The sequence below is a fragment of the Macaca fascicularis genome, chromosome 19, assembly GCF_037993035.2.
Source record: "Macaca fascicularis isolate 582-1 chromosome 19, T2T-MFA8v1.1".
Classification (NCBI taxonomy): domain Eukaryota; kingdom Metazoa; phylum Chordata; class Mammalia; order Primates; family Cercopithecidae; genus Macaca; species Macaca fascicularis.
In genome coordinates, this window is record NC_088393.1 from 15,447,237 (window position 1) to 15,470,533 (window position 23,297).

General features: G+C 45.8%; 1 protein-coding gene and 1 long non-coding RNA gene across 3 annotated transcripts; one reads left to right on the forward strand and one right to left on the reverse strand.

The window, feature by feature from the left end:
• Positions 1–1,453: 1,453 nt before the first annotated feature.
• Positions 1,454–16,606, reverse strand: LOC107128199 (uncharacterized). Of its 2 annotated transcripts, none has more exons than XR_010583130.2 (5): positions 16,508–16,606; positions 13,090–13,197; positions 12,230–12,341; positions 11,936–11,986; positions 1,454–1,565 (listed from the first exon to the last, which is right to left on the reverse strand). It is a non-coding gene; the product is annotated as an uncharacterized lncRNA (long non-coding RNA). The 2 variants fall into 2 exon arrangements; XR_001487044.4 differs by lacking the exon at positions 1,454–1,565 and adding an exon at positions 6,338–6,469.
• On the forward strand, positions 5,644–15,431 carry CASP14 (caspase 14). Its single transcript, XM_015440906.3, has 7 exons — positions 5,644–5,831; positions 8,733–8,805; positions 10,307–10,456; positions 10,558–10,783; positions 11,975–12,091; positions 12,247–12,350; positions 13,102–15,431. Exons 2-7 carry the CDS (start codon positions 8,779–8,781, stop codon positions 13,204–13,206), a joined length of 729 nt encoding a protein of 242 aa, XP_015296392.2. The 5' UTR covers positions 5,644–5,831; positions 8,733–8,778; the 3' UTR covers positions 13,207–15,431.
• Positions 16,607–23,297: the final 6,691 nt, after the last annotated feature.

Here is a 23,297-nt window from a genome sequence, read left to right on the forward strand (position 1 = left end):
CGTCTGTAATCCCAGCACTTTGGGAGGCCGAGGTGGGCTGATCACGAGGTCAGGAGATCAAGACCATCCTGGCTAACACGGTGAAACCCCATCTCTACTAAAAAATACAAACAATTAGCCGGGTGTGGTGGCGGGAGCCTGTGGTCCCAACTACTCGGGAGGCTGAAGCAGGAGAATGGTGTGAACCTGGGAGGCGGAGCTTGCAGTGAGCCGAGATTGTGCCACTGCACTCCAGCCTGGGAGACACAGTGAGACTCCATCTCAAAAAAAAGAAACATCAGATTTCATAACAACTCACTCACTGTAACGAGAACAGCATGGGACAACTGCCCCCATGATCCAATCATCTCCCACGAGGTCCCTCCCCCAATACCTGGGGATTACAATTCGGATTACAATTCAAGATGAGATTTGAGTAGGGACACAGAACCAGACCATATCAGTGGCTGTACTACATGATGCTGAGGTTTGCTGTATGAATGATCCCACCACTCAAGTAGCGAGCACAGGACACAGTAGGTAGTTTTTCAACCCTCACCCCCTTTCCTGCCCCCTCCCTCTAGTAGTCACCAGTGTCTATTGTTTGCATCTTTATGTCCACGAGTAGTCAATGTTTCACTCTCACTTATAAGAGAAAACATGTGGTGTTTGCTTTTCTGTTCCTGCATTAATTTGCTTAGGATAATGGCCTCCAGCTGCATCCATGTTGCTGCAAAAGACATGATTTTTGTTATTTTCTTTCCTTTTCTTTTTTTTTTTTTTTTTTTTTGAGGCAGTGTTGCTCTGTCACCCAGGCTGAGCCAGTCTCACCTCACTGTAACCTCCACCTCCCGGGTTCAAGCAATTCTCCTGCCTCAGTCTCCCCAGTAGCTGGAATTACAGGCATGCACCGCCACGCCTGGCTAATTGTTGTATTTTCAGTAGAGCTGGGGTTTCACCATGTTGGCCAGGCTGTTGTCAAACTCCTGACCTCAGGAGATCCACCCACCTTGGTCTCCCAAATTTCTGGGATTACAGGCGTGAGCCATGCACCTGGCCATGATTTTATTTTCTATGGCTGCATAGTATTCCATGGTGTATACACGTAACACGTTTCTTTATCCAATCCACTGTTGATGGGCACCTAGGTTGATTCCATGTTTTTCCTGTTGTGAATAGCACTAGCTGTGATTTTATATCCTTTAACAAATTTCTCCCTATCCTCTCTTCCCCCTACCTTTCCCAGCCTTTAACATCCTCTGTTCCACTTTTTGCTTTTACAAAATCAACTCTTACTTTTTTGGCTTCCACATATGAATGAGAACATGTGCTGTTTAACTTTCTGTTGATAGCTTATTTCACCTAACATAATGTCCTCCAGTTCCATCCATGTTACCACAAATGACAGGATTCCATTCTTTTTATGGTTGCATAGTGTTGGGGGATGTTGGTTTGTTGTGGTTTTTTGGCTTCATTTTGTCTTGTTTTTACAGAGTCAAGTGTCAGGCATCTTCCAACACATCATTGCAAACACTTCGAGTCCCGATTGATTCTCCTAAAATCCAACCTTCTTAACTGACCAGACCCTGTGAAACAATGAGATTTCAAGGAGGAAGAAGACAGCAAAAGCATGCTTTAGCTAAAATTTTGTCATGGGGTAAGAGTAGGATGTTATGTCCAGTTTGATTTGGTGTTTCCCTGGGTTTTGTTTCTCTTTTAGTGAAAAGTGTGTACCTTTTAAGCCATTGCAGAATTGATTGAATGACTCCATTGAATTGTCAGTCACATGGGTATGTTCACTTTGAAACAAATTATCAAGCTGCACATTTAAGAGTTGTGCACTAGGATGGGCGCGGTGGCTCATGCCTGTAATCCCAGCACTTTGGAAGGCCGAGGGGGACGGATCACGAGGTCAGGAGTTTGAGACCAGCCTGACCAACATGGTGAAACCCCGTCTCTACTAAAAATACAAAAATTAGCCAGGTGCGGTGGTGCGTGCCTGTAATCCCAGCTACTCAGGAGGCTGAAGCAGGAGAATCGCTTGAAACAGGGAGGTGGAGGTTGCAGTGAACCAAGATCGTGCCACTGCACTCTAGCCTGGGTGACAGAGTGAGACTCCATTTCAAAAAAAAAAAAAAAAGAGTCATGCACTTTTCTTCACACAGGTTATTCTCAATAGTTGTTTAAAGAACACAAAAAATTGAGTTTGTTCCATATGTGCTAACATGGAAAGATGACCCAGACCTATAATTCGGTGAACCAGGCAAGTAACAGGACAATTTTGTAGAATGAACCCACCTATGTAACTAACACTGCGAATATGTCTAAGTCAATGCAGAAATAGGAACTGAAGGGAAATTGCTCAGGCTTGTGCCTGGGTTACCTGGAAGCAAAGGGAAGAATTGGAGGGATGAGAATGGGCCAGTTTTGCTAAAAAAAAAAACAAAAAAACTGTATTGCTTGAAAATTGCACTACTAGGAATGGAATTAAAACCCGCATCAGGCTAAGCATGGTGGCTCATGCCTGTAATCCCAGCACTTTGGGAGGCCCAGGCAGGTGGATCGTTTTGAGCTCAGGAGTTTAAGACCAGCCTGGGCAACATGGCAAAATCCCGTTTCTACAAAAAACACACAAAAAATTAGCCAGGCATGGTGGTGCACACCTGTAGTCCCAGCTACTGGGGAGGCTGAGGCTGGAGAATTGCCTGAGTCTGGGAAGCAAAGGTTGCAGTGAGTGGAGATCATGTCATTGCACTCCAGCGTGGGCAACTTAGTGAGACACTATCTCAAAAAAGAAAAAAAATCCACACAAAACTTGTGCGTAAATATGTATAACAGCATCCTTCAAAGAGCCAAAAGCCTAAAACAACACAGATGTCCCTCCACGGATGAATAAATAAACGAAATGAGGTATATCTGTACAATGGACTATTATTCAGCCAGAAAAAGGAATGGAGTACTAATATGTGCTACAATGTGGATGCTATCTTCTTCCTCCTTGAAATCTCATTGCTTTATAGGGTCTGGTCAGCTAAGAAGGTTGGATCTTGGCCGGGCGTGGTGGCTCAAGCCTGTAATCCCAGCACTTTGGGAGGCCAAGGCGGGTGGATCACGAGGTCAGGAGATCGAGATCCTGGCTAACTAGGTGAAACCCCGTCTCTACTAAAAATACAAAAAATTAGCCAGGCGAGGTGGCGGGTGCCTGTAGTCCCAGCTACTCTGGAGGATGAGGCAGGAGAATGGCATAAACCCGGGAGGCGGACCTTGCAGTGAGCTGAGATCCAGCCACCGCACTCCAGCTTGGGCGACAGAGCGAGACTCAGTATCAAAATTAAAAAAATAAATAAATAAATAAATAAATAAAAAAAGAAGGTTGGATCTTAAGGGAAGGACTTGGAATGGGAGTGTCTGCAATGGTTTGCTGAAAGATATCTAACACTTGGCTCTCTAAAAACCAAAACAAAATGAAACATGAGACAACAAACCAACATCCCCCCAATACTGTTCTTGAAAATATCATGCTGAATGAAAGAAGCCGGACACAAAAATCACATAGCGTATGATTCTATTTCTGTGAAATATCCAGAACAGGGAAACCTACAGAGACAGAAAGTCAGCTAGTGGTTGCCTAAGGCTAGGATGTATGGAGAGATTGGGAGTGATAGCTAAAGGGTACTGGGTGATAAACATGTTCTAAAATGAGCCAGGTGTGGTGGCTCACGCCTATAATCCCACACTTTGGGAGGCCAAGTGGGGAGGATCCCTTGAGGCCAGAAGTTCAAGACCAGCCTGGGCAACATAGCAAGACTTTGTCTCTACAAAAAATCTTAAGGAAAAAACTAACCAGGCATGGTGGTGCACACCTGTAGTCCCAGCTGCCCAGGAGGCTGAGGCAGGAGGATCGCATGAGGCCAGGAGTTTTAAGCTGCAGTGAGCTGTGATTGTTCCACTGCACTCCAGCCTGGGTGACAGATCAAGATCTTGTCTCCAAAAAAAGAAAAAACAAAATGTTCCAAAATGAACTGTGGCAATGGCTGCATCACTGTGAATATACTAAAACCCCACTGGATTGGACACTTTAGGTGGGTGAGTTGTATGATATGTAAATTATATCTTAATATGTAAATTATAATATGTAAATATGTAAATTATATCTCATTTAAGTTGTTGCTATCGAACTAAGTTTGTTCTGCCTCTGTGCAGCAAGCCAATCACTGTAATGACGGATTGTGCAGAAGAGAAAGAGTTCATCATGAGGCAATTAAGCAAGGAGGTGGGAAAACAGGTCTCAAATTCTCCTCCCCAAAAATCGGGTTTGAGGGTACTTACGGAATAGAAAACAGGGTGGTCTAAAGTACGGAGAAACGTGACTGGCAGGTAGGGAAGGCGAGGTAATCAGGATTTCTGAGCAAGCATGGTTGAGCTACATGGCTTTAGATAGGACATTTGTGCAGAAAATAGCATTTAGCATGATCTGAGGGTGGAGTTTACAGCCCTCTGATGTCTGCTACTCACATAGGTCCAGATGAAGGGTCAGTGATCTCCACTGGCTTAAACTAAACAAGAGCTACCTCCTACCTAGTTCCCGAAAAATAACTTTTTAAGCACCCATTACTCTAGTGACCCACGGTCAGAGATGTTATCTGTAAGGAAGCTAGTGGGAGTTCAGTTATGCATTATTTGACTACGTGACTTGTGCTTTTAGGATCAACTACAAGTAAGCAATTAAAAGTAAGCAATTAAAAGCACGCAAGCAATTAAAAGCAAGGTAGATTAAGTTTGGAGGGCTTAATCAGGTTCGCCTTTGGTTTCACTGTTAACATAAGTAAAATAAAATTAAATAAAATGACTGAAAAACAATAGAGGAGGGGGAAAAGAGGAATCAACGTGATGCATCAGTTAAGGCAACTGGGCAAGAACCTTTTAGGGCTTGTTTGTTTTTATATTTAAGATAGAGTCTCGCTCTGTCACTGAGGCTGGAGTGCAGAGGCACAATCTTAGCTCGCTGCAGCCTCAAACTCCTAGGATCAAGCTAGCCTCCTACCTCAGCCTCCTGAGTAGCTAGGACTATAGGTGCATGCCGTCTTTTAATTTTTTTATTTTTTTAGTGATAGGGTCTCACTACGCCCCAGCTGGTCTCAAATCCCTCACCTCAAGTGATCCTCCTGCCTTGGCCTCCCAAAGAGCTGGGACTACAGACGTGAGCCACCACACCTCACCCCTTATAGGTTTGAATGCCAACTGTGCCAATTACTGATCTTTGAGCAGTCATTTCACCTCTATGAGCCTCAGTTTCCCCATGTGCAAAATAGGAACAACAATACTGATCTCTCCAGACTCTTGAAGACTCCATGAGATAATAAGTAAGTGAAGACGGTGTTATCTACACAGTGGAAGGTGAAATGAATAAACTAGGCACAGTGATGATGATAATAACCAGATGAGCTGGCTATGAGATGGGGGTTGGGAGAGGTTGCGGTTGGGCTGGCACAGACCTCTGGATAATTTAGACGCTCTGCCTAGGCCACCTTTGCCAGAGGGAGTCCACTCAGCCTTGTGATCACTCATCCCATTGGCGGTGGCTCCATTTCCACACCACAGCTGTGCCAAGGGTGTGTCCTGAGGTTTCTTGGGTGATAGAAAACTCACTGGCAATAAAGGGCCAGATGATTGTGCCACCCAATTCATAGACCAGGCCTCTCAGGAGAAACCCCGGGAGATTCCACACTGTCAGCCCCTTCTCCAAGATTAGCACGTGGGCCTGACTCCTCCTCGGTGCCCAGCTCTGTACTGGCAACTAGCAGAGTAGCGAGCTTGAACTTGGCCTTGAGGAACAGCTGCCTCTAGAGTCGGTAAGTGATTTGGTGGATATTAGCCTCTCTCTCTCGCTCTCTCTCTCTCTCACACACACACATACATACACATACACACATACGCTCCCTCTCCCTTCATGAATTAACACTCTGGCCAGTTTTGGCAGAACGGAAGAAATTTCCATCCATCCACTCTTTCTTTCATCTGTTCATCTCTTTCTTCTTTGTTTACTCAGCAAATTATCTCCAATACCACCTCTGTGCTCCCTGCCGCACTGTTTAGCCGTGATGGAGACAGATCAATGAAGTCGGGCTTTCAGTCCTGAAAGCTGAGCTGCCAGTTCAGCCATGAGAGTAAGAACCAAAAACACTGCTGTAATTCAAGTAGGAACAAGCAGAGCTGGGAGAGTACAGAGAAGGAAGAGGAAAGTTCCAGGAGGTCAAGAGGGATCATAAAATTTACCTGGGTTGCCACTGCTGTTACGCACCTGGAGCTCTCCCCAGGTCCTTTGCGGATGGGAAAATCGAGTCTCAGAGAGGAGAGTGAGATGCCGAAGGGCACACAGCTGGGAAGGGACTGAGGCAGGATTTGGTTCTGATTTGTCTGGCTCCAGGGCTATGCTTCTTCCACTTCCTCCCTCACAATCTTTGGTTCCTCTTTTGTCACAGCACTTGCTCTGTGTGTGTGACAGAGAGAGATATTTAATACTCATTTCTGTCACAGACTAGAAGGACAAAAGGTCGGGGAGCATGTCTGTCTTACTTAATGGATTCTAAGTGCATAACACATAATAGATACCCAGAAAATATTTGCTGGGTGGGTGGTTGGGTGGGTGGATGGATGGATGGATGGATGGATGAGTGGGTGGGTGGGTGGATGGGTAAGTAAACAGGTGGATGGATAGATGGAAGATAAGAGATTATGGATGAAGGAATGGATAAAGGGAGGGCTAGATGGAGGGATGGGTGGAAGATAGAATAGATGGAGGGATGGAAGAAAGAGAGATAATGGATAAATGGATGGATGGATGAATGAATGAGTGGGTGGGTGGATGGATAAGTGAATGGATGGGATGGGTGGAAGACAGAATAGATGGAGGGACTGAAGACAGAGAGAGATTATGGATGGATGGATGGATGGATGGATGGATGGATGGATGGATGAATGAGTGGGTGGTTGGATGGGTAAGTGGATGGACAGATAGATGGATAGATGGATGGGTAGATATATGGGTTGATAGAAGAATGAATGGGTAGATGGGATAACTGATTAATAGACGGGTAGATGGACAGATGGATGAATAGATGTGTGAGTGGGTGGATGGATGGATGGATGAGTGGATAGATAGGTAAGTGGAAAGATAAACTGGTGGATGGGTTGATGAATAAATTGATGGATGTAACATTGGATTGATGGATGACTAGATAGATGTGCGGATGGAAGGATGGGTGGATGGGATGACTGATTAATAGGTAAGTAGATGGACAGATGGTTGAATAGATGGCTGGGTGAGTGGGTGAATGGATGGATAGAGGATGAATTAATGGACAGATGGTAGATGGATAGATGAATGAATTGATGGGTGACTGGATAGACAGATGGATAAAAAGATAGATGAGTGGATGGGTGATGGGGGAAGGCATAGCAGATATTATGCCACCCAAATTGTCAAAGAAGGATCTTGATAGGAAAAAAAAAAAGCATTTCCGGCCGGGTGCGGTGGCTCACGCCTGTAATCCCAGCACTTTGGGAGGCTGAAGTGGGCAGATCACGAGGTCAGGATATCAAGATCATGCTGGCTAACACAGTGAAACCCCATCTCTACTAAAAACACAAAAAATTAGCCAGGCATAACATGGTGAAACCCCGTCTCTACTAAAAATACAAAAAAAAAAAATACCCGGGCGTGGTGACAGGCGCCTGTAGTCCCAGTGACTCGGGAGGCTGAGGCAGGAGAATGGCGTGAACCTGGGAGGTGGAGCTTGCAGTGAGCTGAGATGGCACCACTGCACTCCAGCCTGGGCGGCAGAGCAAGACTCTGTCTCAAAAAAAAAAAAAAAAAAAAAAAATTAGCCAGGCGTGGTGGTGCGTGCCTGTAGTCCCAGCTACTCAGGAGGCTGAGGTAGGAGAATTGCTTGAACCCTGGAGGCAGAGATTGCAGTGAGCCGAGATCATGCCACTACACTCCAGCCTGGGTGACAGAGACTCTGTCTCAAAAAAAAAAAAAAGAAAGAAAGAAAAGACAAAAAAAGACAAAAAAAGCATTCCCTACTGAGGAGAAAGTGTAGGAAAAGGCAAAGAGATGGGGAAATGCCAAGAGTATGACAAAAGTCTGTCTGTGCAGCCAGAGAACAGAACAGGACTCAGAGATGAGAATAGAGAATGGGGACAGACATTCAGACTCAAGGAAGAGCGAGGGAGGTGGACTGACCCCTTCATATTGGAGACCCAGTGAGATAATATCAAAGTTGCATTCCCCACTTTGATGACATTCTCCTTTTAAATGCTCCTCCAAGGCATCTCCTTGAGATGGCTTCCCCAGCCCGTCATCTCCTGGGTAGAAGAGGGAAACACACGGGCCACTTGCCCTGCTCCTCATTCCAGTGATTTCAGGGGGAAGTTCGGTCCATCACAAGCTGGTGAATGACCCAAGGGAGACATAGGAAGTTTTCTGGTGGGTTCGGGGGGTGGGATTGTGGGGTAGGCCCAGCAGTCCTGAAGAAGACATCCAGAAATGAAAGACACCATGAAATTGTCGTTCTAGGGGCGATATATTACTACTTCATGGATTATCATCTATTGCCCAGATCTGTCCATAGACGATATCTCCAACACTGGAGTGCTATTTGGTCTCAAAAATCCAGATGCACAAGAGTTTGTCCCCTGAGCCCTTCGACCTCCCTTTAGAAACCTTTAACCTATCTTGTCTTGACCTCCAGGATCAGACAAGGGTGCTGAGAGCTGGGGCTCACAACCAAAGGAGAAATGAGCAATCTGCGGTCTTCGGAGGAGGTAGGCTGGATGCAGGTTGAGGGGAGGGTGATCATACGAGGAGAAGGAAGGTGAGGATCTTAATGTTTTGGAAAGAGTGGAGGGAGTGGAAAAATTCTGACCTGAACTCAGAGGTAGGAGGTACTTTGTAGTTAATCAAACAGCAAAAAAGGACTCAGAGATGGAACCCAAGTTGGGTTGGAGGCTGGGGGCAGTCAAACACAGCTACATCTGTTGCCAAAGATCAAGTTCTTCTCAACACATTAAAGGTTCTGAGAAGTCCTGCAATATACAATTTTATGTTGATTTTTTTTTTTTTTTTTTTTTTTTTTTTTTTTTTTTTTTTTGGGACGGAGTCTCGCTGTGTCCCCCAGGCTGGAGTGCAGTGGCACATCTTGGCTCATTGCAAGCTCTGCCTCCCGGGTTCACACCATTCTCCTGCCTCAGCCTCCCAAGTAGCTGGGACTACAGGCGCCCACCACCATGCCCAGCTAACTTTTTGTGTTTTTAGTAGAGACGGGGTTTCACAGTGTTAGCCAGGATGGTCTTGATCTCCTGACCTCATGATCCGCCCACCTTGGCCTCCCAAAGTGCTTATGTTGATGTTTTAAAAGATGAAGTTCTTATCACTGTGGTCCTCAGTACCCTGCTTCTGTTCTGAAAAGAAATGTTGACCCCCAATATTCTTCTTCCTCAGATGGGATCTCAGTATTGGCTTCCGAAACTCTGAGACCTCTGCAAGTGAGGAAGTAATAGAGGAATGCTCAGAACACTCTTGGGGAGGATGAGGAGACTTGCAAAGCCACAAAATATGACAACTGGGAGGGATCTTCAAAATCACACACACACTCATCGTCTGTATTTGGAAACTGAGGCTCAGATGGGGGCAGTTGACTTCCCCCAAGTTCATATCAAGCTAGAACAGAGCTGGACCCCAGGTTGGGTTGCTGTATTTGGGAACTAAAAATAAAGGATACCCAATTCAATTTGAATTTCACATCAACAACAAATAATTGTGTAGTATAAGTATATCCCATGCAATATTTGGGACATACTTATACTAAAAAGGTACTTGGTTTTTATTTGAAATTTAAATGCACCTGAGCATTTTGTATTATACCTGGCAACCCTAAGTCCAAGCCTCTCTTGTTTTGTTTGTTCGTTTTTGAGACAGGGTCTCACTTGTTGCCCAGGCTAGAATGCAGTGGCAAGATCATGGCTCACTGCAGCCTCAACCTTCCAGGCTCCAGCAATCATCCCACTTCAGCCTCCAAGACAGCTGGGACCACAGGCGCACAGCAGCACACCCAGCTAATTTTTTCATTTTTTTGTAGAGACAGAGTCTCACTATGTTGCCCAGGCTGGTCTTGAACTCCTGGGCTCAAGCAATCCTCCCGCCTCAGCCTCCCAAAGTGCTGGGATCACAGGCATAAGCCACCACACCCAGCCTGCATGCGTCTTTTGACTACATCTGCTTCTCCTCGAACCTCCCCATGCTGATTTTTGTCATCTCTTGGCCCAGGAGAAATATGATATGTCAGGTGCCCGCCTGGCCCTAACACTGTGTGTCACCAAAGCCCGGGAAGGTTTCGAAGAAGACCTGGATGCTCTGGAATACATGTTTCGGCAGCTGAGATTCGAAAGCACCATGAAAAGAGACCCCACTGCCCAGGTATTGGGGTGCCTACTCCAGGCCTGGTTGGGGGAGAGGTACTAGGTCGGATGTGTGGGCTATGAGGACCCAGCTGAGTCTGGTTCTTCCTCTCACTCCAGCAATTCCAGGAAGAGCTGGAAAAATTCCAGCAGGCCATCGATTCCCGGGAAGATCCCATCAGTTGTGCCTTCGTGGTTCTCATGGCTCACGGGAGGGAAGGCTTCCTCAAGGGAGAAGATGGGGAGATGGTCAAGCTGGACAATCTCTTCGAGGCCCTGAACAACAAGAACTGCCAGGCCCTGCGAGCCAAGCCCAAGGTGTACATCATACAGGCCTGTCGAGGAGGTGGGGACAGATCCAAGAGCACAGAGTCTCTGGTTTGTTGTTTCTGTTTTGTTTTCTAAGACAGCACCCAGGCTGGAGTGCAGTGGTGCAATCTCAACTCACTGCAATCTCCATCTCCCAGGCTCCAGCCATCCTCCTGCCTCAGCCTCCTGAATAGCTGGGACTACAGGCTCCTGCCATTATGTCAGGCTAATTTTTGTAGACAGGGTCTCATTATGTTGCCCAGGCTGGTCTCAAACTCCTGAGCTCAAGCAATCCTCCTGCCTCAGCCTCCCACCATGCCCAACCAAGTCTGTGTTTTTATCCAAGCCAGTCCCAGATCCAAAGCCCCAGCTGAAGCCAGGCACCATGGCTCATGCCTGTAATTCCAGTACTTTGGGAGGCCCAGACGGCAAGATTTTTTGAGGCCAGAAGATCAAGACTGGCTTCTGGGCAATGTAGCAAGAATCCAGCTCTACAAAAAATTTTTAAAATTAGCCAAGGGCATGGTGGCATGGGTCTGTGATCCTAGCTACTCAGGAGGCTGAGGTAGGAGGATCACTTGAGCCCAGGAGTTAGAGGCTGCAGTGAGCTATGATTACACTATTGCACTCCAATCTGGGCAACAAAGCAAGCCGCTGTCTCTAAAAAGTTAAATTAAATTAAAAAGCCCCACTGCACATGGCATACCACCAGACCATCTTTTTTTTTTTTTTTTTTTTTTTTTTTTTTGACAAGAGTCTTGCTCTGTTGCCCAGGCTGGAGTGCAATGGCACGATCTTGGCTCACTGCAACCTCCACCTCCTGGGGTCAAGCAATTCTTCTGCCTCAGCCTCCCAAGTAGCTGGGATTACAGGCACATGCCACCATGCCCGGCTAAATTTTGTATTTTTAGTAGAGATGGGATTTCGCCATGTTAGTCAGGCTGGTCTCAAACTCTTGACCTCAGGAGCCTCCCAAAGTGCTGGGATTACAGGCGTGAGCCACCGTACCTGGCCCTTACCTTCCTTTTTAAGAGGCGACATGTCACTCTGTCACCCAGGCTAGAGTGTAGTGGTGCAATCATGGCTCACTGCAGCCTCAAACTCCCAGGTTCAAGTGATCCTCCTGCCTCAGCCTCCCAAAATGCTGGGAGTACAGGTGTGAGCCACCCTGCCCGGCCCCTTTCCTTACCTTTCTCTCTGACTTTGCCTCCTCCTCTTCTTGTTTCAGAACAAAAGGATCCTGGTGAAACAGTAGGTGGAGATGAGATTGTGATGGTCACCAAAGACAGCCCCCAAACCATCCCAACGTACACAGATGCCCTGCACGTCTACTCCACGGTGGAGGGTATGAGCGCCCAGCTGGCCCTGGGCTCCCTCTGCTATTCCCCGTCACCTGCCACTCCCGACCCCTGAACCTCTCCTCCAGGACCCACCCCCTTCCAGGATCTCCTCTACCTACCCTCTGAAGCTCCCCCGAACTCACCTCTCTGGAATTCCCAGGATACATCGCCTACCGACATGATCAGAAAGGCTCGTGCTTTATCCAGACCCTGGTGGATGTGTTCACGAAGGGCAAAGGACATATCTTGGAGCTCCTGACAGAGGTGAGTTGACACAAGGTAGCTGGGACCACCACCCAGGCCAAGTAGGGTGCAGGCAGAGGAGGCTGAGCCTCCTCCTAACCCCTCTCCATTTCCTTCAGCCCCAAATCCAACCCAGATCTCAATACAGAAACTAAGATGCCCACTTTCCAACAACTTTCCCAAATGCAGGGACTCTTTCTTTTTTTTTTTTTGAGACGGAGTCTCGCTCTGTCGCCCAGGCTGGAGTGCAGTGGCGCGATCTCGGCTCACTGCAAGCTCCGCCTCCCGGATTCACGCCATTCTCCTGCCTCAGCCTCCCGAGTAGCTGGGACTACAGGCGCCCACAACCGCGCCCAGCTAATTTTTTGTATTTTTAGTAGAGACGGGCTTTCACCGTGGTCTCGATCTCCTGACCTTGTGATCCGCCCGCCTCGGCCTCCCAAAGTGCTGGGATTACAGGCGTGAGCCACCGCACCCGGCCAGCAGGGACTCTAAAAACCCACAGTATGTGAGATAAATTTCTATAAACAAACCCCCCTTGGATATAAACAATGTTTGGGAAAACTGTTCTCTTCTAATGTTTGTATGTTTTTATTGCAAATTAGAAGAAAAAAAAAAAAAAAAGCCCAGCCAAGGATTCCATACAAACTATGGTATAGGAGCAGACCATAAAGGTCTCTTATGAAGAATACCCACCTGCCCCGTTCCCTAACCCTCCCCCCATAAGTCCATGACACTGACTCCTCCAAGCTCACCATACCTGTTGCTGCAGGTGACCCGGCGGATGGCAGAAGCAGAGATGGTTCAGGAAGGACAAGCAAAGAAAACGAACCCTGAAATCCAAAGCACCCTCCGGAAACGGCTGTATCTGCAGTAGAAGTAGAAAGACAGGGAGGAGCTTTCCTTCCAGCACTCTTTCTGTCTCACCGAAATTTAGAGGCAGCTCTTACCACTCCCTAAGATCTTCTCTTCCTAAGGCTAAATGGCACCCAGTTTCTTTTTCATCACACCCCTCATGCAGGTCCCCCTGTCCTTCTTAGAGCAAGCCAGCCAGAACTTAGCACAAGGCATAGTGGTAACATTAACATCACCTCCCTCAGGCTGGACTTTCTATCTTTATTAATGCAACCTAAGAGACCTAAGAGTGCATTCACTTATCCCACTTTCTGTTCCTGTGGTCTTCTTTCTTCCTCCCAAAGCAGAAACTGGATAGCGCTGAAGATTTTCCACAGACAAACCAATGCCCACTCAATCCCTCCTACCCCAGTCCAACCTCTGCTGGCTCCTGCATCTCACTTGGAGATAAAACCTCCTCCTGAGGCCAGTGCATTCCCAACTTCCAGTTCCCTCCTTTACCCTGGAGAATTAGTAAGGCAAGAACCATTCTTTCTCTCCAAAACCATTCCTCCTTGGCTAGCAAGTTGGTGTCCTAACTCCACTCTCTTCCTAGCTCATGGCCTCTCTAGATAACGAAGTTGTCTCCGCCTTTCTGGATCTCTTCCTCCTAACACCCCTCCCCCTGAAACCCTGGATTCTGCCCTCTCTCCAATGAAATCCACCCATTCAACTATTCTTGCATTCAACTACTCTGAATGAGAGCGTGTTGGAGCTATGGCAAATTCCCTGTTGTCAGCTTGCTATTTTGCAGACAGCATTATATTTAACCTCTCCTAACCAGAGAGGCTAAACAATTTGTCAAATGCAATACAGTAAGACAGAGGCAAGGACGAGGTTTGACTTCCAGCCCAGCCTCCTTTCCACAACCTGCTAAGTCTTGATCCATCTGAAAACTTTTCTAATTAGTGAAGATGCCTAATAAAAATTTTCCCTACCTCCAAGGTAGGAGCTTTCTGGAAGTTTCTAGGAATTCTCAATAACCACCAGCCAAGGTTACCTCCAGGTAACCTTGCAGCACCAGGCTGGAAGTCAGATCGGCTTCACTGTCCTCCAACTCTACAGCCTGTACCTCCCCATCCCCAGCTTTGACCTTTCCTGCTCAAATAAACTATGGGTACATCCAGCATCACTGAAAACTCAGGGCTAAGGATGAACGCTTTCTTCCTGGTTACTCCTCCAAGCGTTCCCTGGTATCCTCAACCTCAGATCCCAGGTTCGATTTCTGCAGTTAATCTATGACCCCTCTCTTTCTGCATCCTTCATATGCCACCAGACACCATGACCAGTCCAGCTTGATTTTCAAACAACTTTCATGCTGGTCTTCTCTTCCCTGACGTGTTACTGTGCAGGCTCAAGTCCTCATCTTCTCGTATCTGCATCTTTGCAGCCAACTTCCTCCCTTGCCTCTCTGCTTTTCCATCTCACTTTTCATGTGTCCTTCATACCATCTATAACAGTCATCTCCCTGGAACACTCAAGAAGACACAACATGCCCTATGATTTAAAGACCAGGGTACTGGACTCAGTGTCTCACACCTGTAATCCCAACTTTGAGAGTCTAAAGTGGGAGGATCACTTGAGGCCAGGATTTAAGAGACCAGCCTGGGCAATACAGCAAGACCCCATCTCTACCAAAAGTAATAATAATAATTAGCTGGGTATGGTGCCACATGCCTGTAGTCCCAGCTACTCAGGAGGCTGAGGTGAGAGGATCACTTGAGTCCAGGAGTTTGAGGCTGTAAGGAGCTATGATCATGCCGCTGCATCCCAGCTCTGGGTGAGAGAGTGAGATCCGGTCTCCAAAATAAATAAATCAATCAAATAAAGACCAAAGTCAAACCACACATCAGGATCTCTCACACCCTTCCAATTTTGCCATCTACCAGCACTTAGCTAAACTCATCTCCCATCTCTTCCACCATGACGTCACTCTTTCTACAAGGCTAATGTCCTCTTACTCACCCTTGCCTCTAAGCCTTTGCTATCACCATTTCCCACAAACTGGAGGGCCCTCTCTCTCTCTTTACCCCTCTTCCACTACCTCCCACCCCTACTTTTTTCAGAAAGCCATTTCCTCTCTTTTTTCTGATTGGTCCTGCCCTCTCACCCAGGATTATATGCTGGAAATGACCACTTCTGGAGGGCAAGGAACAAGCCCTTGATCTGCATAATGAGTGTTCAATAAACAGTTGTCAAACTTTGAAAGAAAGTGTTGAAATCTTTGTTCTGTGCTGAAACCGTGAGGCTGATACGGAAAGGGGTTATGGATTTACTTTCTTTTTTCCCAGCGGCCGGCTTCCTCCCAGGTGTGTCTAACACGAATGGAGAATCAGGAGCTTCATCCTGTGTCTACTTTCCTTTTTTTTCTTTGAGAGACGAGATCTTGCTCTGCCACCCAGGCTGGAGTACAGTGGCGCCATCATAGCGCACTGCACCCTCTACCTCCTGGGCTCAAGCAATCTTCCCACCTCAGCCTCTCATCTAGCTGGGACTATAGGTGCGCACCACCACATCTGGCTAATTTTCTTATTTTTTTGTAGAGATGGGGTCTCACTATGTTGCTGAGGCTGGTCTCACGCTTCTGGTCTCAAGCAATTCTCTTGCCTTGGCCTCCCAAAGTGCTGAGATTACAGATGTGAACCACCACACCAAGTTCCCGTCTCTTTCATAAAAACAGACGTGTTGGGAATTTGTAAAGTTACAGGTCACATTTTCATGCTGAATGACTATCTTTGACATAATTGTTCCATCTCCAGAATGTTTCCAAGGAAGTATGCGGACACAGAAATGTCGCTTTTCAGAACTATAAGGGACATTGGAGGTGGACGAGTTACAGCATCAAAGACATTTAGCAAGTGTGCCACTTCTCTCTAGCCTGGTGCCCATGGCAGACATGACTAATCAATCACGTCTATTTTTCCTAATGAAATCAAGTGTAACCTCAAAGTCTTTTTCCTCTGAGCACTCAGGTAGCTGACACCTGTCTATTGGCATGAGTACATCATTCCTGATCCATCTGAACCTCCACCTTAGGGAGTAAATTGTCTATGGTCATCTTATGTGGTACACCCAGGGATCTAGCCATGGCAGTAACTGGGGCTTTATCCACGGAAATGGCAAACCAAGTGGCCAACATAGAGGTGGGTTTGAAGGGCCAAGAGATTTGGGGAGATGCATGCACTGAGTTCTATACACTCACTTATGTGCCAACCTGCGATCCAAACACCCAATGATTCTGGGAGTCTCCGAATATGAGGGTCAGAAAACTATGTCTCACTCACCTGATCCAGCCTGCAGTTTGTTTTTATCAACAAAGCTTTGCTGGCTGGCACACAGGAATGTTTATTCACTTACATACTGGCTACGGCTGCCTTCACCCTACAATGGTAAAGTTGAGTAGTTAGAACAGACAACATATAGCCCACAAAGCTGAAATTATTTACTATTTGGCCCCTTACAGGGAAGGTTTGACAACCCCTACCCTAATATCTTTCCAAAAATTTTAGTTTTGTTATCAATACTCATTTTGATGTCAATGAGATATCACCTCACACCTGTTGGGATGGCTATTATCAAAAAGATAGGAGATAAGCGCTGGTGAGGGTGTGAAGAAAAGGAAACTTTTGTTGGTGGAAAATAGAATGGTGCAGCCATTATGGAAAACAGTATGGAGATTCCTAAAGAAATTAAAAACAGGTCGGGCACGGTGGCTCATGCCTGTAATCCCACACTTAGGGAGTCTGAGGTGGGCAGATCACTTGAGGGCGGGAGTTCAAGACCAGCCTGGCCAACATGGTGAAACCCCGTCTCTACTAAAAATACAAAAATTAGCCAGGTGTGGTGGTGGGTGCTTGTAATCCCAGCTACTTGGGAGGCTGAGGCAGGAAAATTGCTTGAACCTGGGAGATGGAGGTTGCAGTCAGCTGAGATCGTTCCACTGCACTCCAGCCTGGGAGACAGAGCGAGACTCTGTCTCAAAAAAAAAAAAAAAAAAAAAAGGAAGAAAAGAAAGAAAAAAGAAATTAAAAACAGAGCTACCAGATAATCAAGTAATCCCACTCCTAGGTATATATGCAAAATAAAGGAAATCAATATATCAAAGAGACATCGACACTGCCATGTTAATTGCCGCACTATTCACAATAGCCAAGATACAGAATCAACCTAAGTGTCCATCAACAGATGAATGGATAAAGAAACTATGGTATATATGCACAATAGAATACTATTCAGCCATAATAAAGAACAAAATTGTGTCATTTGCAGCAACATGGATGAGCTCAGATGACATTATATTAAGTAAAATAAGCCAGCCACAGAAAGACAAACATCACATGATCTCGCTCACTATGTGGAAGCTAAAAAAGTAGATCTGGTGAAGACAGACTGGAATGGTAATTACCAGAGGCAGGGAAGGGAAGCAGGGAGAAGACATGAAGAGAAATGGGCTACTGGGTACAAAAGCACAGTTAGGTAGGATGAATAAGTTCTTGCATTCGAGAGCACAGTGGGAAAACTATCATTAACAGTAATTATTTGTGTATTTCAAAATAGCAAGAGGAGAAGAATAACAGTGTTCCCAACACAAGGAAAAGATAAATGTTTAAGGTGATGGATATATAATTACCCTAATTTGATCATTACCCCAAAAATCTGTACAACTATATCAATTAAAAAACAGTACTGTCCAGGCATGGTGACTCACACCTGTAATCTCAGCACTTTGGAAAGCCAAGGCAGGACAACCACTTGAGCCCAGGAGTTTTAAACCAGCCTGGGCAACATAGTGAGGCTTTGTCTCTACTAAAAAAATTTTTTAGATTAACTAGGTGCGGTGGCATGTGCCTGTAGTCCTAGCTACTTGGGAGGCTGAGGCGGGAGGATCGCTTGAGCCCAGGAAGTCGAGACCGCAGTGAACCAAGATTGCACCTCTGCGCACCAGACTGGGTGACAGAACAAGATCCTGTCTTTAAAAAAAAAAAAAAAAAAAAAAAAACAGACCACCATATGACCCAGCAATTAGACGTTTTGAATATATATCCAAAGGAAATGAAATTAGGATCTAGTAAAGATATCTGCACTCCCATGGTCATTGAAGCATTACTCACAATAGCCAAAATGTGAAAAAATCGAAGTGTCCATCTATAGATGAATGAATAAGGAAAACACTGTGCATGTGTGCGTGTGAGAGACAGAAAGAGAATGTGTGTGTGTGTGTGTGTGTGTGTGTGTGTGTGCGCGCGCGCGCACACACACACAATGGAATGTTATTCAGCTTTAAAATAAATAAACAAAGGAGATTCTGCCATTTGCCACCACATAGATGAACCTGAAATATGCTATGGTAGGTGGAATAAGCCAGCATTGAAATCCACCGTTGCATTAGTCTGTTCTCGCACTGCTATAAATACTTGAGTCTGGGTAATGTTTAAAGAAAAAAGGTTTAGGCCAGGCGCGGTGGCTCACTCCGGTAATCCTAACACTTTGCGAGGCCAAGGTGGGCGGATCACTTGAGGTCAGGAGTCAAAACCAGCCTGGCCAACACGGTGAAACCCTGTCTCTACTACAAATACAAAAAAATTAGCCGGGCGTGGTGGCACATGCCTGTAATCCCAGCTACTCGGGAGGCTGAGATGGGAGAATCGCTTAAACCTGGGAGGGAGAGGTTGCAGCAAGCTGAGATCGCACCACTGCACTCTAGCCTGGGCGACAGAGCGAGACTCAGTCTCAAAAAGAAAAAAGGTTTAATTGGCTCAGGGTTCCACAGGCTGTACAGGAAGCATGGCTGGGGAGATCTCGGGAAACTTACCATCATGGCAGAAGGCGAAGGGAAAGCAGACACGCCTTACGTGGCTGGGGCAGGAAGAAAAGAGGTGGGGAGGAGCTACACACTTTTAAAGAACCAGATCTCACGATAACACACTCGACAGCACAAGAACCGCACCAAAGGAGATATCTGCCCACGTGACCCAATCCCCCTCCCTCCAGATCCCACCTCCAACACTGGGGATTACAATCTGACATGAGATTGAGCAGAGACAGACCCAAACCATGTCAATGGCTTTGTTCTTCAAGACCTCCGACTAAAGATTTTCCCCAATTATTAAGCAAGGATGTGTAGGTTTCACCTGGAAGTTTCATATTCAGCATCAGGAACTGATCCAGGCTTTGTAGGACCTGTACAATTGGGCAGAAAAGTCCCTCTTTAAGAAAAGGACAAACAGCAATGCAGAATTTGTACAGCCACATAAGCAGATTGTCAGGGTCTCTCCTCAGACCACGGAGAGTCCCATAAAAGTGGGGATCCTGTAGTTTTTGCCACATCAGCTCCAAGACAAGTGCGGCTTTGTTTATCTGTCCTGCAAGACACTCTCCCATAGCAGCAGAAACAGTCGTTTTAAAATGCAGATCTGAGCCGGGTATGATGGTGCGTGCCTGTAAGTTCCAGCTACTTGGGCTACTTGGGAGGTTGAGGTGGGAGGATCACTTGAGCCCAGGAAGTTGAGACTGCAGTGAGCTATGATTGTGCACTGCAGCCTGAGCAACAGAACTATCTCTAAAATAATAACAATAATAAATGATAAATGTGAAATAAATCTTTGAAAATGCAAATATGACCTGCTGTGCATCTTCTTAAAATCTTTCTGTGACCTCCCACAGCCCTTTGGAAAAGGAAAAAAGTCTTAACTTCTAGATCCCTACATCTTCTTATCTCTACTCCTTCAGTCTTTCTGAAGTCACTTTGGATTTCTTTCTTTCCCAAAATAGGCTATTTCCTATCTCAGTTACCTCTACTTAGATCACTCCTCCAAACCACCTTGTTATCCTTTATACTGTAGCTCAAATACATTTCTGAAGGGAAGTCTCCTTGTCCATCACTTCAGACAAGACCCAAGTTTAGAGTTCTTTGTACATTTTTTCTCCAAACCACAAATCACACTTTAAAATTATGTCTTTGGCGATGTGATCATTTATTCAAAATATGGCTCTTCCACTTGATGGATCCAAGACTAAACATCAATTATTATAAGCCAGTGAGCTTTGGGGATCATTTGTTACTGCAGCATAACTTAATCTGTGCTGACTGATACATGAGGCCAGCCAGGTTAAAACAGCACATTGGAGTGAATGACACTGAGGTTTCTACCAGCTTCTTATGAAATGTACAGAATCCATGAGATAAAAACAAATCCACTTTCTCTACCTATGAGCAGTTTCTATTTAATCATGTTTAAATTTTATTCACTAATAAGGATGGATAAGCAATTTCCAAAGGTTCCAAAGTTCAGCCCCCAGTTCAGCATGAGACACAAGAAAAGGGAAGGGAGTTCTAGCTTTGAGAATTTGGAACATGAACTGGTTCACCTTCATTCTGATTGGTCAGGTTATTTGGGAATAAAATATTTCGGCTGTTTGTGAAGTTGCTCTTGCAGATGATCAATTATAAGAATGAGGTCACCTTCACCCTGGCCAGTTCAGTAAGTCAATTACCCTATTGCTATGTATGCTCACCCACAGTCCACACCCATGACCTCAAGGCGGTCTCCATACACCCAGTTGGCTTGCTGTTAGCTTCTGATAGTACAAGGCACAAGAGAGAGAGAGGAAATGGGAAGAGGGCAAAAAAAGAGGATTCTTCCTCTTTGAGTTGCCGGTAGCATCACATCATTCAAGTTTCCAACATTTTTGCCCCACACACAAAACTGGCATCATTGTACCCCCTGAAATATACATGCATCAGCTGGCCAGCAGCCCCGTCTCACATATATGCACAGATACGCCCACGGCACTGACTTCTTCCTTCTCTAAGATTCTAGAGTCTGATAACCTCAACTCTTCCCAGTGTTTCCCAAGCCTCGGCTTGTCAACTGATTCCACAGGAATTATTTCTGGGTTAACACTAGTGTTAACCAGGTCCTTGTTAACTAGTCTTGCTTTCTTGCTTTTCTGGTCCTTCACTACCTATTTAATTAATTCCTATGTTAAATTCTTTCTGTTAAAAGACATCAGCAGATGATTGGGTAATGAAAATATGGTATATATACAGAATGGACTATGATTCAGCCGTAAAAAAAAAAAGAGTGAAATCAGGTCTTTTGCAGCAACATGGATGGAACTGGAGGGCATTGTCTTAAGTGAAACAACTCAGAAAGTCAAATAGCACATGTGTATTAGTCTGTTCTCATGCTGCTAATAAAGACATACCCAAGACTGGGTAATTTATAAAGAAAAGAGGTTTGATGGACTCACAGCTCCACATGGCTCGAGAGGCCTCACAATCATGGTGGATGGCGAAGAAGGGAGCAAAGGCACATCTTACACGGTGGCAGGCAAGGGAGCATGTGCAGGGGAACTGCCCTTTATAAAGCCATCAGATATCGTGAGACTTATTCACTATCACGAAAACAGCATGAGAGTAACTGACCCCATGATTCAATTTCCCCCACCGGGTCTCTCCCATGACACGTGGGGATTATGGGAACTACAATTCAAGATGAGATTTGAGTGAGGACACAGCCAAACCATATCAACATGTTCTCATTGATAAGTGGGAGCCCAATAATGTGTAGACAAGGACATAGAGTGTAGAATTATAGACACTGGAGAGGCAGAAGGGTAAGAGAGTACGAGGAGGTGGAGGATAAGAAATTACTTTGGGAGGGATAGCATTAGGAGATATACTTAATGTAAATGATGAGTTAAAGAGTATAGCGCAGCAACATGGCACATGTATACATATGTAACAAACCTGCACATTGTGCACATGTACCCTAGAACTTAAAGTATAATAATAAATAAATAAATAAGTAAATAACTTTATGAGTACAATGTACATTATTTGGGTGACAATTATGCTAAAAGCCCAGACTTCACCACTTGGCAACATATCCATGTAACAAAACTGGCCTTGTACCTCTTAAATTTATGCAATTTTTTTTTTTGGGGGGGGACGGAGTCTTGCTCTGTCGCCCAGGCTGGAGTGCAGTGGCCGGATCTCAGCTCACTGCAAGCTCCGGGGTTTACGCCATTCTCCTGCCTCAGCCTCCCGAGTAGCTGGGACTACAGGCGCCTACCACCTCGCCCGGCTAATTTTTTGTATTTTTTAGTAAAGACGGGGTTTCACCGTGTTAGCCAGGACAGTCTCAATCTCCTGACCTCGTGATCCGCCCATCTCGGCCTCCCAAAGTGCTGGGATTACAGGCTTGAGCCACCACTCCTGGCATTTTTTTTTTTTTTTTTTTTTTTTTTTTGAGACGAGTCTTGCTCTGTCACCAGGCTGGAGTGCAGTGGCGTGATCTTGGCTCACTACAATCTCCACCTCCCGGGTTCAAGCAATTCCCCTGCCTCAGCCTCCCAAGTAGCTAGGATTACAGGCGCCCACCACCATGCCTGGCTAATTTTTTGTATTTTAGTAGAGACGGGGTTTCACCATCTTGGCCAGGATGGTCTCTATCTCCTGACCTCGTGACCCACTGGCCTCAGCCTCCCAAAGTGCTGGGATTACAGGTGTGAGTCACTGCACCCGGCCCTATGCAACATTTTTTCAATGATAGCTTCTGGAAAATGTCATCTATAAGAAACTACAAGTAGAGAACAAATAAATGATAGAATATGAGCTTTCAGTGCCTACATTCCGTAAGTCCAGTAAATAATAAATATTAACATACAGGTCAGACGTGGCAGCTCACATCTCTAACCCCAGCACTTTGGGAGGCCGAGGTGAGCAGATAGCTTGAGCTCAGGAGTTTGAGACTGCTTGGGCAACATGGTGAAACCCCATCTCTACTAAAAATGCAAAAATAAATAGCAGGGCATGGTGGTGCATGCCTGTAGCCCCAGCTACTATGGAGGCTGAGGTGGGAGGATCACCTTGATCCTGGGAGGTAGAGGTCACAGTGAGCCTAGACGGCACTACGGCACTCCAGTCTGGGTGGCAGAGTGAGACCTTGTCTCAAAAAATAAATAATTAATTAACATACAAAAAAAATTCTCTCTCTTAAAATATCTTCAGTCCTCCCACACCGTGGATAAACCTGGAAAACATTATGTTAAGTTAAATAAGCCAGAGAC

Bases quoted from the DNA above. Each gene is read 5' to 3' on its own strand.
- CASP14 (XM_015440906.3), top strand. From the start codon at position 8,779: ATGAGCAATCTGCGGTCTTCGGAGGAG. The intron at 10,457-10,557 runs GTATTGGGGTGC...CTCTCACTCCAG, and splicing joins AAAGAGACCCCACTGCCCAG to CAATTCCAGGAAGAGCTGGA. The intron at 10,784-11,974 runs GTGGGGACAGAT...TTCTTGTTTCAG, and splicing joins CATACAGGCCTGTCGAGGAG to AACAAAAGGATCCTGGTGAA.